Here is a 16,891-nt window from a genome sequence, read left to right as displayed (position 1 = left end):
CGGCCAGCAAGGCCCCTGGTATTGATGGCTTCTCCCCTTTGTTTTACAAAAAAATGGAGGCCTTCATTGTGGAACCTCTTACGTGCCTATTTAACTCCTTTTGGGGAGACAGGCATCTGCAGTCTTCTTTTCATCAAGTGGCCGTTATGCTTCTTCTCAAACCTAGCAAGGATCCCACTAATTGTGGGTCTTATAGGCCGATATCATTACTGAGGGTATATTATAAGTTGTTTGCTCGTATTCTGGCAGTCCGGTTGCAACGTTTTTTGCCAGCTCTGATCCATGATGATCCATGGTTTCATCTCAGGGAGATACCCTGGTGATTATGTTCGTAAGGTGTTGGATCTTAAGTGGGTGGTGCGTAATTTTTCTGTTCTCTTGGTCTTACACTCAGTTGATGCCGAGAAACCCTTTGATAGGGTTTTTTGGCCTTTTATGCAGGCAGTTTTTCATCGGGTGGGGATCTCGAGCAATTTTCTGCAATGGCTGACCTTGTTATATGCCAACCCAGAGGTTTGTTTGTGGGTAAATGGGAGGTATACTGCTTCCTTCTCGGTCCAGTGTGGGACCCGACAGGGATGTTCGCTATCACCCCTTATTTTTGCTTTAGTTATGGAATCCCTGACCAGGGCCATTCGTGATAATGTGAGCATTCGAAGAATTGAAGTAGGTGCTCAGGAGCTTAAGATTTCGCTCCACGCGGATGATATTCTTTTTACGCTTACTCACCCTCGCCAATCATTGACGGAAGTTCTTTGGGTGTTAGAGCAGGATGGTAGGGTGGCTGGGTTTAAAATCAATGTTACTAAGTCTGAACTGCTCAATGTCTCACTCCCCGCTGACTTATTATCTCATTTACATGGTGCTTTCCCGTTTCGTTGGGCTGCTAAATCAATTCGGTATCTGGGGGTTCGTATCTCTAGTGATTTGGGTAACCTATTTCAACTTAACTATCCCTACCCCTGATCTGAGGGATTCTGGGTATTCTTTTAAAAGACTGCATGTTAGCAAGCACATGTGCGATGATCTTCAAATGCAAAAGACAGTCTTCGGGCTTAACAGCTCCTGACTCCTGTAGATCTCATTAACAAGTGGTTCAGGAGATTGTGGAATCAAGAGAAAATGAGAACTTTTACAACAGGTGAAAAGTAAAATGATGTACAGTCATACGCATTAGACCAGGGGTCTCAAAGTCCCTCCTTGAGGGCCGCAATCCAGTTGGGTTTTCAGGATTTCCACCAATGAATAGGCATTGAAAGCAGTGCATGCACATAAATCTCATGCATATTCATTGAGGAAATCCTGAAAACCCGACTGGATTGCGGCCCTCGAGAGGGACTTTGAGATCCCTGCATTAGACCTTTCACTGTATTTGAGAGCTTGTTATGTAGGAAAGGTGGGAAACTTGATGTAATGCTCCCCCCCTCCCCCCGAGAGCATCCCTGTGTCCAAGGCTGATCTGGGCAGACTCCGTCAGGACCTTAAAAGCTTGGCACCTGTCGCCTCCATATGGCCAGGAAAGGTATTAGTGGATGGGATTTCCCTCCTTTTCCTCCAGGAAAGATCAAAAGAGGCTGGCTGAACTGATTACAACTTACATTATATGAAAACAATATAAACAGGAACTTTATGAAAAATATTTCATAAGCAATTTATTAAGCATCTTAAATCCTAGTACTAATCAGTCTCTAATTACAACTTACATTATATGAAAAAAAATAGTGGCAACTTTATGAAAAATATTTGGCAAGGAATTTATTAAGCATCCTGTAACAGTATAATCTTTGCTCCTACTGCCAGTCTCTAAGACTCTTACCAATGTGGGTAGTATTAATTTTATCTCTCTTCCCCTTTATTAAAAATTTTTCCCCAAATGGCTGCTGGGTAATCCATGAGGGCTAGAATGGCCTGCCTAAACCTGAATGCCAAATGCACTCCCTGGGGCCATTGCCAGACCCCATGTGTCAACTGCATTCCCAGGGAATCCAGTGTACGCTCAGAGGCCTCTGGGCCCAAAGCACCAGTTGTATTCTCAATGATCTTCCATCTTGCACTAAGCATGCTTGCAAGGGCCATCCTGCTGCTAAGCCCCATTTTCTTCCATGTGGGCAGGAGGGACCTGTAAGGATCACATTACAGCCAGGACTATATCTCTATTGTTCCAAATCTCTAGAGCCTTTGGTAGAGGTGTGCACAGGGACATCATCTTGTCCGCGTCCCTACCTATTCCCAGTCAATTATATTCCTCTCTACCCTGCACTCTAAAAATATTGAATTGTAGTTCTGCCCTTTTTTTACCCAGTGTCTCGGTTGGTCTGTAAGTCTGTTGGTCTTAACTATTGTTTATAAATTTTTAAACGGTATGTTAAAATTAATGTTTTTTGTTTTTTTTCCAATGTTGTAACTCGCTTAGTAAAAATTAAATTAAGCAACTCATCAAATTAAAAGAAACTTGAAACTTACTCACCCCATCCTATTCTTACTGGCTCATTATCCCCAGTCAATTATTTCCATCCCTGCACCATCCCCATCATAATGGTACCATCTCCACTGGTTTTCTCCCATCCCCAACCACCATTTACAAGATCTAGTAAATAATCGAGGGCCTTAGAATGGAATTGAGCTCTGGCTCTGTAGATGGTTTATTAGTTTTTACATAGTTTGAAATTGTTGTTTTCTTGCAGTCCATTGCTTTCCTCACTGGATCCGAAGATTAGGAATGAGGTCTACCACATTTTTGTGATGAAGTTAACATGCTTAAATTTAGTATATCATTTTTCACATTTTAAGGCAATTTATTAAGCTCTTTGTACATTGAGCTTTCAACTTCTCTTAGACCTAGTGTTACATTCAGAACACTTATATAGATTTGCCCATGTGTGGATTCTTTTCATAATTTCTGAGATTAATATTTTTTGATTGAAGCTTTTATCACATTCAGAATGTTTATATGGTTTTTCTCCAGTGTGGATGATTTTATCACATTCAAAATGTATATTTTTTCTCTCTAATATGGATTTTTTCATGAACTTTGAGTTTACATTTTTGATTGAAGAGTTTATCACACTGAAAACATTTATATGGCTTTTCCCCAGTGTGGATTCTTTCATGCGTACTGAGGTTATTTTTTTGATAGAAGCCTTTATTACACTGGGAACATTTATATGGTTTTTCTCCAGTGTGGATTCTTTCATGCGTACTGAGGTTATTTTTTTGATTGAAGCTTTTATCACACTGAGAACATTTATATGGTTTTTCTCCAGTGTGGATTCTTTCATGAGTTCTGAGTTTATAATTTTGTTTGAAGCTTTTATCACATTGAAAACATTTATATGGGTTTTCTCCAGTGTGGATTCTTTCATGAGTTCTGAGAGTACTTAAGTGATTGAAACATTTATCACATTCAAAACATTTATATGGTTTTTCTCCAGTGTGGATTCTTTCATGAACTCTGAGATTATATTTTTGTTTGAAGCTTTTATCACATTCTGAACATTTATAAGGATTTTCTCCAATGTGGATTCTTTCATGAATTCTGAGTTTATATCTTTGATTGAAATTTTTATAACATTCAGAACATGTATAAGGTTTTTCTCCAGTATGGATTCTTTCATGAATTCTGAGTTCATACCTTCGACTGAGACTTTTACCGCATTCAAAACATTTATATGGTTTCTCTCCAGTGTGGATTCTTTCGTGAGTTCTGAGAGTACTTAAGTGATTGAAACATTTATCACATTCTGAACATTTATATGGTTTCTCTCCAGTGTGGATTCTTTCATGAACTCTGAGATTATATTTTTGATTGAAATTTTCATTACAGTGAGAACATTTATATGGTTTCTCTCCAGTGTGGATTCTTTCATGAACTCTGAGTTTATATTTTTGAATGAAACTTTTCTCACATTCAGAACATTTATGTGGCTTCTCTCCAGTGTGGATTTTTTCATGAATTCTGACATTACTTTTTTGATTGAAGCTTTTATCACATATTAGACATTTAAATATCTCCATTTCCTTGAGGTTCATTTCATACACTTGTATCTTTCTATTGTTTGTTAATTCATGACTTTTCAGCTGAAATGTCTGACTAAAGCTTTTATTGTGTACAGAACATTTTGATGGTTTTTGCCCTTTATGGACTTTCTGATGAATTATAAGTTGTGATTTATACATAAAACATTTTTCACATTCAGTACACTGGAATGACTTGTGTGTGTAAATTTTTTCTTCTGAAAGGTCTGATTTCTTAGAGAACCTTTCCTCACTGGCAGGTTTATGAAGCAGTCTTTCTCTATTAAGTCTCTGATTTTGTGCAAAATTTGAGAAACAGTTGACATATCTCCCTTGTTCAGTACACACACTGGGTCTAGCTCCATTCTGAAGTTTTTCTTTCACGCTGGGTGGTGTAACTTTACTCATACCTCCCACACAATCTGTAAAGTCTCTGGACAGGTCTTTAAGTTTCCAGTCCTCCATTTGTTGCCCATCATCCTTTCTCATGCTCTTACTTTTGTTCCCAAATCCATCATCTGCTGGATAAAAATGAAAGTAATGCTCATAAATTATACAGCTATTGAGTACTCTTTAAAGACATTTGCTTTGCCCAAGTCTCTACATGTCACATTACAGAAAACAGTGTTGCATTTAGATATGTATTGGTGGGCAACAGCAGAGAGAAAGACTAGCCTGGTCTCATTCACTGGTTCTTGACATCTCATCCTCTCTTCCAGTCTGATTACATTCACTAACTAGAAACTCTGAACACCCTACTAGAGACCTGGGATTCATTCAGCTATTGAGCTATGATTTCATATTGGCAAATATCCCTATAGGGATCTTTAAAGACATCTGCTTTGCTAAGTTTCCGTATGTCACATAAATAGGAGGCTGTGGGCTGCATGCCAGCTGCGGGGGCACGGTCACAGTCCTCACTTTTGTCAGGGCTGACTGTCATTTTGAAAGGCTTGAGGATGCTTTCCCAAGAAAAATATAAGCAACTCAGACTGACTGGGTTGGAGGCCAGCTGGCTTTAGGAGGGAGGGAGAAGCTTTTCTCGGCGCTCTTATTGCTTTTCTTCTGAATCACCTTCCAAGGTGATTCAGTTCATCTCTTTCACCATTTGTTTACATCTCTTAGTGATAGAGTATAGGCTTGTTTAAGTGTCATATTGGTTTTTTTTATTGATTGGGTGATAGGGTGGGTAGGAGGGATTGGGTTGAGTCTTGAATAATTAAGTATTTGTATAGGTGCTTACTATTTCCTTATAAAGATGAAATTTGACATTTGCACTTTTGGAAGGGTATAAATATACTTTATCAATAACTATATCTATAATAATTTTTAATGGGGAAATATGTTGATCTTATTATATATTCTAAGGATTTTAAGTGATGTATAAAGTGTAAAATGTATCTTTTTTCTTGTATTCACTTAATGAAAGTATTACAAATGAATAAAGATTAAAAAAAAAAAAAAAGTTATGTATGGTCCTGCCGATAGATTTCTTATGGCATCTTATAAGTATAGTAGAAGATCACTTGCCCCGTTCATATTATCATCTGTTCAGGGTTGTAAAAGCAAGAAATTGCTTGATCATATACTAGCATTTCAGACAGCTTCCCACAATAAAGAATTTCAACCGATGAGGCTTATAGCTTGTTCTTTTTTTTTTAATATTTAAATTTTTATTTCAAGTTTTTCAAATTATACAATGCACAATGAATATCAAGTTGCAGGCACAATAACATCAAAATCAACAGCTGCAAGAAATGCTCAAAAACAAAGAATGCCCATACCTCACGCAAAATCACCCCCCCCAAATCCCCCCCCCATCCCCTTGCAATGCACAGCTTCCCATCTACAATTTCCCTGCAGAAACCCCCCCTCCCAGACCCTCGCTCCATCCAAGGAGCAGACCAGGCAGGAATAACTATCAAAACTCTACAGTGTGTTCAGTAAATCTCTAATTTTATCCCAGGTAAAAGACCTGGACAGGAATTTGTGACGCCGAGTAGCCACTGTTATCTCCATGCGTCCGATAGACAGGAATCTCGTTATCCATGCCGATGGAGATGGGGCTGCAGTATTTTTCCAGTGATTCGCTATGAGACATTTGGCTGCAGCGAGACCCCAGCGCAACAATTTAGTTTGCCAGAGGTGTTCTTTCTCATTATAGAGCCCCAAAAGACACGATTGCGTCGTAACCCCTACCTGAACCCCCAACAGGTTAGACAGGGTAGTGGCAACAGCCTTCCAGAATGGTCCAATAGAATCACAGGCCCACCAAATATGTAAAAAAGTACCCACCTGTTTCCCACAACGCCAACAGAGAGCTGGCGTCCCGGGAAACATTTTGTGTAAACGCTCAGGAGTATAGTACCATCTAGTGAGCACTTTGTACGCATTCTCCTGGATCAAAGCACAAGTCGATGCCCGGGACACCTCCCTGCATATAACTTCCCAGTTCGTAGTGGAAAAGGAAAATTCTATATCCCGTTGCTTATAGCTTGTTCTTATAAACATTTTAGAACCCAGTTGAAAACTTGTCTCTTCTCAAAATATCTGTGTTTCCCTTGTTCCTCCTTTTTATATAATCTTTTGTAAACCGCATTAAACTTACAGTTACACCATTTAGAAGCACAATGTTATGTTATGTTATACCTTTTATTGTATCTGTTGCTAACAGAGAGGGAATTGGATTTTAGGTGGCATTTTGGACGTAGACAGGTAGATCTGGGAGTCATCAGTATATAGGGAATACTGGAAGCCATGGGAGGAGATCAGGGCACTGAGGGAAGAGGTGTAGAGAAAGAAAAGAAGAGGTTCTAAGACAGAACCCTAGGGTAGTGGTTCCCAACCCTGTCCTGGAGGACCACCAGGCCAATCGGGTTTTCAAGCTAGCCCTAATGAATATGCATGAGAGAGATTTGCATATAATGGAAGTGAGAGGCATGCAAATCTGCTCCATGCATATTCATTAGGTCTAGCCTGAAAACCCGATTGGCCTGGTGGTCCTCCAGGACAGGGTTGGGAACCACTGCCCTAGGGTACACCAACCGCTAGTAGAATAGTAGCAGAGGAGGACCCACCAATGCATACACTAAAGGTGCGATGGGAGAGGTAGGAGGCAAACCAGGAGAGGACAGATTCGCGGAATCCAAGTGAGGACAGCGTATCAAAGAGTAAGCAGTGATTAACACTATCGAAGGCAGCAGACAGGTCAAGAAGGGTGAGGATCGAGTAAAGGCCCTTAGATCTGGCCTTGAACAGGTCACTGCAGACTTTGGCGAGGGCAGTCTCTGTGGAAGCCTGATCGTAGAGGATCAAGAGTCTGTCGAGATAAAAGGAAGTCAAGGCAGCGACGGAGAACAGCACGCTTGAGTAGTTTAGATAGACCTGGAATAAGACAGACATGGCGATAGTTGGATGGCCAGCGAGGGGTTTTTGAGGAGTGGCTTAACCACCGCATGTTTGAAGGCATTGGGTACAGTTGTAATGAAAATGGATAGGTTGAGGATATGGCAGATGGGAGAGATAACGGTATGTAAGAAGCGTGTCAAGTAGAGGGTTGGGAATAGGGTCTAGGCTTGGCTGAGGACAGAAGTTGTGCGGTTTCTTCCTCTGTGATTTCAGAGAAGGAAGAAAAGTCAGCGATAGTTGATGGAGGGTCGAGAGGGTAGGACCAGGCAAGGTGAGCTTCCTGAGTTGTTTGGGCAAAGGGAGAAAGGGTGGTATAGGCTTGAAGGTCAGGAGTGTGGATGGTGGATAGGGGAGAAGGATGCGACTGAGTGAGTTCAAGTAATAGCAGTAGTAATTTCTGATCCAGCTATTCCATAAAGCAGACTTTGATTTCATCAAGGAATTTTATCTCTCTAGCATGCCCTGATGTTACATTTACCCAGTCAATATCAGGATAATTGAAATCACCCATTATTATTGTGTTACCCACAGGTAATTCAATAAATAAAGGAAGGACATAATAAGAAATTAGAGGTTATGAAGAGGATCCCACTTAACTCAAAGAATTTGGGCCTAGAACAGGTGCCTGGACGCTACAGAAATGCCTAGATGAAGGGAAGGCGGGCATGAAACTAAGCTGTCCTATAGAGACGCAAAATGGGCATGAAATGGAGCTGCCCTGCCACAAAAAAAGGCAAACCTTGTTATCAGGCTAGGTCACATGACAATAAGGCAGGTCAGAGTTCATCTGGGATGACAAAGAGGGCATGGAATAGAGTTGATATGCCATTAAAAGTAACACTTGCCATATGACCTAGCTGGATAACAAAGCAGATCTTTGGAAGGCACAACCACCCAGCTGGAGAGGAATAGAGGGGTGAAGTAGGCAAAAACATCACCTGGATGTGGCTGAGGTGCTTCCTGAATCATAAGTATCGATGGATAATCATAAAAGTCTCCTTACCTCAAGTGGACAGTCCTCGTTGCTTTAAAATGCATTCTGGCTCGAGGTGGAGGCTCCAGACTATTCCCTATGGCGGTGTCGCTTGATCACGCTCATGATGTGGGAACATCGAGATTTTACATCTCTACAGGGCTGCACCTTCCAGAATATCTGGGAACCTTTTTGGAACACTTTTGACCCCAGTCGCTCTTAGCTGCTTATTGAACTGTTGATGTGTGAACAGTTAGTTTTTTGTGTGTCCTTTGTGTACCTTGCCCCTATAAGAGTTTATGTTTTATTGTCTTTCCTGCACTGAGTTTTGCTTTGTAGCTTGGAGGAGGACTGAGGGGGTGGGGGGGGGGATTTGTTGTGTTCTGGCTCTATTCTTCAAAATTATGAGCTTGTTCTTGCTTTGTTCTGTTGTACTTTTCTCTGCCTTGCTGAGCTCAATAAAAATATTTACTGATAAAAGTCTCTGTAACTTTTGAGGCAATGTAACGGAAAATAGTGCTATATGTAGACAGGGACAGGTGGGCAATGGCACATGAAAACTCAGAAACGGACCATCCTGATCTCGTTCACTTGTCCTCTCCTCGAGTCTCTGCACCAATTCCCTTTGCTCAGATCACATTCACTAACCAAAACTCTGAACACCCAGCTGGAGATCTGGGATTTATTCAGGACATGGCCCTGAACCTCATGCCTGGTAATTTAAGAAAACTGAATTGTAATTACTAAGAGACAAAAATGTAACTGAAAATCGCTAGTATTTTATTACAAAGGATTTTATTACAAAGGAATTCTTGGCTTACCATTCCTGGTATCGGTATCCTGCTCTCTTCCCTCCAGCTGGTCACTGACAGGAACCTCTTCCATTTTCAGGATCTCTAATGTGGGGTCAGCAGGGTAACTTTGGCTGCCTGCAAGAAGAATAGAAAAATAACTGCAGGTATTAAAGGAAACCCAAGAAAAGCAACACTTGGCTATAGGACCAGCTTAAAGCATGAGACAGGTTAAGCACCAGCTCAGGGCACCAAAAGCCTCATTAGCTCATCCTTCACAGCAGTGAGAGGGTATTCCTTTAGTCTTGCATAAGTGGGGTAAGGGTGCAGCAATCTCTAGAGCCGGCCCTGTTGTCTAAAACTGAGATGATGGGAATTTTATGAGTTCTGAAAATGTAACTATCCTGATAGAGTTAACCAAGGACCCTCTCTGTCACTCTGCCAATGAACCACAACATTCAATACAAACAGATTTTTACATTAAGGTCATTAAAACTACTACAGAAGATGCCTTTTGGTATAGGATCCCACCTCTCTTCAACCTGGTGCTACCAATGTGGGTCGTCCAGTCTCCCTTCCTCTGCTGCCGCCAGTGACTGGGTTCCTCAACCTTCCTCTCTCCCAATATGGATACCAACGCTCACCCTCATTTCCCCCCTTCTGTTGCTTTGTTTGGAGATCTGTCTGTCTCCACATTTGTGTCCATTGAGAGGGAGGAGTCATTTTGCTTCCCCCTTCTTCTATTGCTTCTGCCTCCATCCATCCTGCTGATGCCATTGTGAATCATTCTGCCTCACTCCCACCCTTACAATTCCTTCTCTCCTGGTGCTAATTATTCCTCCTGATCCTAGTGGGAACCATCTTTCCTCCAGCCTCTTCCAGAAAGACCATCCGGCTGCCTGTCTCCACCTGCATTGCTCACAAAGAACAGAGACTAGAAACGGTTGGCTAAGAGGAAAGTTTAGCATCGTGGAGCAACACCAAGAGAGGTCAGAGAAAGTGAGAGATACAAGGAAGATTATAAAATTTGATAATAGATAACATAGTAAGCGTTGATAGATGGCAAAAGAAAGGGACAGAGAGACATAGGGAAATGAGAAAAAATGAAAGACACAAAGGCAGATCTAATAAGGAAAGGAGAAAAGTAGAAATAAGGGAGATAGAACAAACACATTATCTTCATAACAAAGGTTAGAAGCAGGGGCAATGATTATAACACCTCATTCTAACAGTGCCTGGGCCAGGAGACGTCTTTCTTGTAGAAAATGTTTGCATTACCCCATTTCTCACTTTAAGCTACATCACCTGCTTCCTGCAGTTCCTCATATGTGCCTGTGGGGGGCAGATTTCCTCTTTCCTCAGATTCCTGAGGCTCAGTCTTGAATCTCTCTTGCTCAAATCGGATTAAAATGTCAGGCTTGACATTATGGGAGCCTATTACACGAAAAAGATATTGCAATATGTTTAGAAAAGTTACCCCAGCCTTACACTGTAAGTGCTCAAAATCATTCTGTTTTCCTAGGCTTTGCCACTAGTACAGAGCCAAAAAGAGAGGGGAGCTACTGGACTGATTGTCATCAGAAATCATTTCTAGCAAAGCTCCTTTTCTCAAAAGCTACAAATAGTTTTGTTATGGATGCTGCTACTGTAAAAACAGAATGGAAATTTCTGTCAAGAGAGTTTTCTTTTTAACACAGACTGTTTTTCACATCAAAAATCAGAATCTTCCTGAATTTACCAACTGGAAATCTCTAAATCAGGGATGTCAAACCTGCAGATGATATATGTATGCAGATGATATAACTATCATTATTCCCATTATCTCATTGACTCAAGAGACAGAACAATTTATTTCATCTGTCCTTAGTAAGATAGAACAATGGACTATACAATTCAAACTAAAATTGAATGCGGAAAAGACTAAGATCTTTTTGGTGGGTCCCAATAATAAAATCGAGAAGACTTCACTGAGATTAAATGGGTTAGATCAGTGGTTCCCAACCCTGTCCTGGAGGACCACCAGGCCTAATGAATATGCATGGAGCAGATTTGCATGCCTGTCACTTCCATTATATGCAAATCTCTCTCATGCATATTCATTAGGGCTAGCCTGAAAACCCGATCGGCCTGGTGGTCCTCCAGGACAGGATTGGGAACCACTGAGTTAGATTACCTAATAAATTCCACCATTAAAATCCTTGGTGCCACATGGGTGGCGGGCTTCATTTCTGAAGTATTGGGGGTTTTCCATTTCTTCAGTCTATAGAATGTCGCTTGCTCAATATTGTGCCACGGAATTTGCGCTATCGTAAATGGATAGCGGTGGTGATGACTGCGGCACGTTTGTTGTTAGCTGCTGCTTGGAAACGTGTGGACCTCCCTCCTGTGGAGGCAGAGCGTCATCAAGTGCATTATGTATATAATATGTCTTAAGCTCACAGCCTTACGCAGGAATCGCATGGGATCTTTTCAAAAACTTTGGTCTGCTTATACTACGCGGAGGGAGGGAAATGTGGCCGAGCCCCTTTAAAGGGTTGCTTTGGGAGGTTTCTTCCTATGTCTTTCCTCTGTTCTGTTCCTCTGTTCCTCTGTCGGTTCCCATGCCAGCTAGTTTTTCATTAATTTCTTCGGTTGCAGTCTTTGTGTCTATTACCAGATCTTTCAGCGATCTACGTTCTGCTAGCACCTCTCTGTTAATGTCGGCATCCGAAGCGGGCAGCGGGGCCTTAGATGGCGAGACCGGATCCGGCTTATGTCGTTTATTCGCCTTTTTGTCGGCCATCACTCTCTAAGTTCACTCGATACGCCGATAAGTAATCCCCCCACAGCAGGACTACTATATTTAATTGGTTCACTTTGCGATTGGAATGTGATATTCTATATATTCTAAAGTAGGGTGCAGGAGCTCCGATGTTATGCTGCCATTCCCTGCGGGCTCAGCAGCGCCCCCCCCCCCCTTATTTGGGTTCTTTTAAGAAAACCATTAAGAGACTGAGAATTGTCCAGAATGCTGCAGCACGACTCCTTTAAGAAATCAGATCACGTAAGCCCTTATTATTAAAAAAAAAAAAAAATTACATTGGTTGCCTGTCGCGGCAAGGGTTGTTTTTTAAATTTGCTTGCCTCTGCTTTTAAACTTTAACGGGCTCATCGCCAACGGATCAAGTACATCATTTCAAATTTTCAGGCTTAACCCGCACATGTAGTGCTCATCTGTTTGCATTTCTATCCTTGAAAGGCTGCATTTATAAGAGATTTCTTGACCGAACATTATCATTTCAGGCAGGCAAATGGAATGAATGTTTAACTAAATTAATTCCAAATGCCTGCACGTATCAAATGTTTAGAAAGTCGATTAAGACTTTTATCTCTTTAGTAAACTTTTTTGACCTCATGTTTATATCGATGTATTTCTAGACACTTTAAGCTTTATTTGGCTGATGTAATTCTGAAAGTTTTTTTGTATTATCGCTGTCTGTATACAGTTTCTTTTTCTGTAAACCGCATTGAACTAGTAATGGCATTGCAGTATAGAAAAATTCAGTTATTATTATTATCTACATCAGGGGTGTCCAACCTTTTGGCGTCACTGAGCCGCATTGGCCGAAAAAAAAAATGTTTCTGGGGCCAAACGCTGCAGTAAGACTCAGGAGGGAGCCGGCAAGACAGTAAACACCCAGGGGCAGCAAAGGAAAACACTGCATTGCCCTCGACCGGGGCCACACAAAATACTTCACTGGGCCGCAGGTTGGACACCCCTGATCTACATGATTTGTTAGCCCTATCCATGACTTCTGAACTAGGGGATGGGGAGAGGAGCATGGGAGACGGGTAATATCTACTTTTTTTTGTTGTTTTTTTTTAACTTTGTGGTGTTCCTTTTTGCTTTGTGGACTTCACTGTTTGTACTCCCACTGAACATCGCCAGTTACTTGGGCCTAGCGCTATTTAATCAGCTGCATCCAGCAGTTCCAGGCCTGCTAAATAGCGCTGAATATCATCGAGAGGTCAGTAAAATCTGTGTCAGTTATCATGAATTTTAATCCAGACTTAAAGTAGATTAACAAAATAATTTAGGCTCCCTTTTATCAAGCCGTTTTAGCTCTGGCCGGCTCGGCGAATGCTCCGTCCCTCATTTAATTCCTATGAGCTGCGGAGTATTTACCTTGCCAGCCAGCAGTAAAACGCTCTACTGCAGCTTGATAGAAGGGGACCGTAATGAACTGCGTTGTATACAAACTCATACAAATCAATCCATTAATATTAAAATGCATTAGTGTAAACTGCATTATGTACTTTGAATCAACCAGCAATAAAAAAAACTCCATTCAAACTGCATCCTGTTTGTCCTAAACTTTATTCATTTCAAATCTCAAATCAAGTACAATCAATATAAATAACATTTTACCTTTCAAATACATCTGACACCTTATAATTTGTTCTTATAAATTAATATAATAAATCTTTTCCTTAATCATTCATAAAGATGAATTAATTTAATTATAATCAAAAAATACCCACCTCCCTCCCCCCCCTCCCCCCTTCCCTCCCTAAATATCTTAAACATTTTATTCAGAGAAGAATATTTTTAATCTTTACAATAGTCCATCAATGGCCTCCACACTTTTTGAAATGTGTTATAATACCTTTTTTGGACAGCTAACACCCTTTCCATTTTATGTATATGACAAACAGAATTCCACCAAAAGCAATAATTAAGACTCTTCCAAATTTTTCCAATTAGATGTGATCTGTTGAATGGCAATCCCAGTTAAAATTAACAATAATTTGTTATTATTAGATGATATTTGTTTCTTTGCTCTCATTTCTATACCAAATAAAACTGTGTCATATGATAAGGCCACATGATTTTCTAATTAATTTGATTCCAGATTGATTTCCAAAATTCTAATATATACGCAGGGCTGCCATCAGGGCAGTACTACCAGTCCTGCATTCAGGGGCCCGGAGGTGACAGGGGGCCCGGGCTCCCCCAGGGTCCTAGCAGTGTTCCCTCTAAGGCAGCGGTCTCAAACACGCGGCCCCCGTGTGGCTCTCCAGGTTTTATTTGTGGCCCGCGGTCTGGAGGCGATCATTCTCTTCCTTTTGGAGCAGCAGCCAGCTCGTTCGTTCAAAGCCGCGGGTTGGCGGCTCCTTGCGCTATCCACTCCTGCATCGGAAGCCTCTCTGATGTCACACCATCAGAGAGGCTTCAGACGCAGGCGCGGATCTTGCAAGGAGCTGCCACCCGCGGCTTTGAACGAATGAGCCGGCCAGACACGCTGCTGCTCCAGTGGCGTACCAAGGGGGGGGGTGGTCAACTGTTCTCCTTAGCGTGTGGCTCGCGGCTCGTCTATAGCAGTGGTGCCCAACCTGCTTCCCTTCCCTTCTCACTGCTGCCATCGGGGATCAGGCCGGCACCGTGTCTTTGATCTCCCTGCTTCTCTTCCCTGCTGGGCCGACCAACTCTTGCGGCGGCCCGACGTCAATTCTGACGTCGAGAGGACGTTCTGGCTAGCCAATCGCTGCCTGGCTGCCCGGAACGTCCTTTCCGACGTTAGAATTGACGTCGGGCAGCGAGAGTTGATCGGCCCAGTGCAGAAGAGAAGCAGGGAGATTTCGTCCTGTTCCCGATTGCGGCAGCGGCGGCAGCCTATTCCGCGGCGGTGGTGGCATGGGGGAGGCAGGAAGGAAGAAAGAAAGAAGGGGTGTGTGTGTGGGGGGGGGGGACAGGGAGCCAGAAAAAAAAGCAATAAATGGGGCACGGAGGAAGGAAGGAAGAAAGAAAGAAGGGGGGGACAGGGAACCAGAAACAAAGCAAAAAAATGGGGCACAGAATCAGAGAAAGACAGACATAGAGAAAGAAAGAAAAAGTTGGGGGAGGGAATGAGGTCTGGAGGAGAGGAAGCATTCAGGAGGCTGAAAGAAGGGAAGAAATATTGGATGCACAGTCAGAAGAATAAAGTGCAACCAGATGAAATTACCAAACAAAGGTAGGAAAATGATTTTATTTTCAATTTAGTGATCAAAATGTGTCTGAATTTATATATGCTGTCTATATTTTGCACTATGGCCCCCTTTTACTAAATCGCAATAGTGTTTTTTAGTGCAGGGAGCCTATGAGCGTCGAGAGCAGCGCTGGGCATTTTCCTGCGCTAAAAACTGCTATTGTGGTTTAATAAAAAGGATGGGGGGTATATTTGTCTATTTTTGTATGGTTGTTACTGAGGTGACAATGCATAGAGTCATCTGCCTTGACCTCTTTGAAAAAAACCCAGAATAGGAATGATAATTAACATTTTCTCAGCGTATAGTGTGCTTTGTGTTTTTTTATTTTATTTTTGGTAGATCATTTTGACTTGGTCATTTTAAAGCAGCTCGCAAGCCCAAAAAGTTTGGGCATCTCTGAGCTAGAGCGTTGAAACTGTGTATTTCTTTTTTATCCCCCCCTTTTACCAAACTGTGGAGCGTTTTTTAGCGCCAGCCGTGGTGGTAGCAGCTCTGATGCTCAGAATTCTATGAGCGTCAGGGCTGTTACCACCGTGGCTAAAATCCACACTACAATTTTGTAAAAGGGGGAGGGGTTAGTTTGTGATGGCATATTCCATACTAGGCGAAGGTGTTTTCTGTGTTCTTTGTGTTCGAAAGACATGGTTTTCTGTTAGGATTGATCTGTGCTGGTCTGGCTTGTTTAGTTTTACAATGGGTGTATTGATGTACTGCTCACTGCAATATGTAAGATGCTGCCTTTTCCTAGGTACTCATGTGTGACGTGTGGTTTGTTACTAAAAATCATGTTTTTCTTACAGATGGGGGGGGGGTGCCAAAAAATGATGGGCCCCGGGTGTTACATATGCTAGGTACGCCACTGTATGTAAAGATACCAGAAAGCTGGCGTAGCAAAAACTTTAAGTAAATTGTTATTCTTCTAAGTTTTGAGTATTTAATCCTCCCACAATCTCACGAGCACTCGTTTCAAGTTTATTGAGATTTTGATTTAAACACAATATCAAATATTTTCAATGCGTATAACAAAAATAAATTTGGGGAAATAAATAAAACCATTTGAACAATAAACATACAAACATATCCATAGATGATTAAAAATACATAAGGAGTACAAGGATAAACTAGTGGGACCCTCGACCACCAGAGGACATCCGCTGAAAATCAGGGGAGGGAAGTTTCATGGCGACTCCAGGAAGTACTTCTTCACTGAAAGAGTGGTGGATCACTGGAACAGACTCCCACTCCAGGTGATAAAGGCCAGCAGCGTGACGGATTTTAAGAAAAAATGGGATACTCACGTGGGATCTTTAAGGGAGTAAATTCAGGGGAGGGGATACCTGGAATGGGCAGACTTGGTGGGCTATAGCCCTTTTCTGCCGCTTTTTTCTATGTTTCTATGTTTCTAACTACATTTGTTTAAAAATGCGTCCTCCGCGCCTGCTCATAAATTTGTGGAGTATGTAACTTGTCGCTCATGCATATTTTATTTTGCACACACCTCATCAATCCTTAGAGGAAACATTGGTCCTAGGCCACCATAGCACAAATTATGCTTTATGTTTCTGCTGTGCACAACAATAAACACTGCTGTCATACTTTTTTTTGTCCCCTGCCGATTTCCTGATAGCACCCCCCCCCCGGACAAAAGGGGGGGGAGGGGTGCGTGGGGGGGGGCCCAATAGGATTGCTCAGTAAG

General features: G+C 41.9%; 1 protein-coding gene across 1 annotated transcript in view; it reads right to left on the bottom strand.

Moving 5' to 3' along the window:
• Window positions 1-1,293: 1,293 nt before the first annotated feature.
• Window positions 1,294-16,891, bottom strand: part of LOC117367630 (gastrula zinc finger protein XlCGF57.1-like) — a 158,799-nt gene continuing 143,201 nt past the window's right edge. Inside the window, exons 11-12 of the mRNA XM_033960383.1 lie at window positions 10,487-10,498; window positions 1,294-3,787 (exon numbers count right to left, since the gene is read on the bottom strand). Of these exons, the coding sequence (XP_033816274.1) occupies window positions 2,986-3,787; window positions 10,487-10,498 (814 nt within the window). The 3' untranslated portion in view covers window positions 1,294-2,985. The remainder of the gene's footprint in view (window positions 3,788-10,486; window positions 10,499-16,891) is intronic.

The sequence above is a fragment of the Geotrypetes seraphini genome, chromosome 10, assembly GCF_902459505.1.
Source record: "Geotrypetes seraphini chromosome 10, aGeoSer1.1, whole genome shotgun sequence".
In the NCBI taxonomy this organism is placed as follows: domain Eukaryota; kingdom Metazoa; phylum Chordata; class Amphibia; order Gymnophiona; family Dermophiidae; genus Geotrypetes; species Geotrypetes seraphini.
This window is presented reverse-complemented; position numbering and strand designations above follow the sequence as displayed.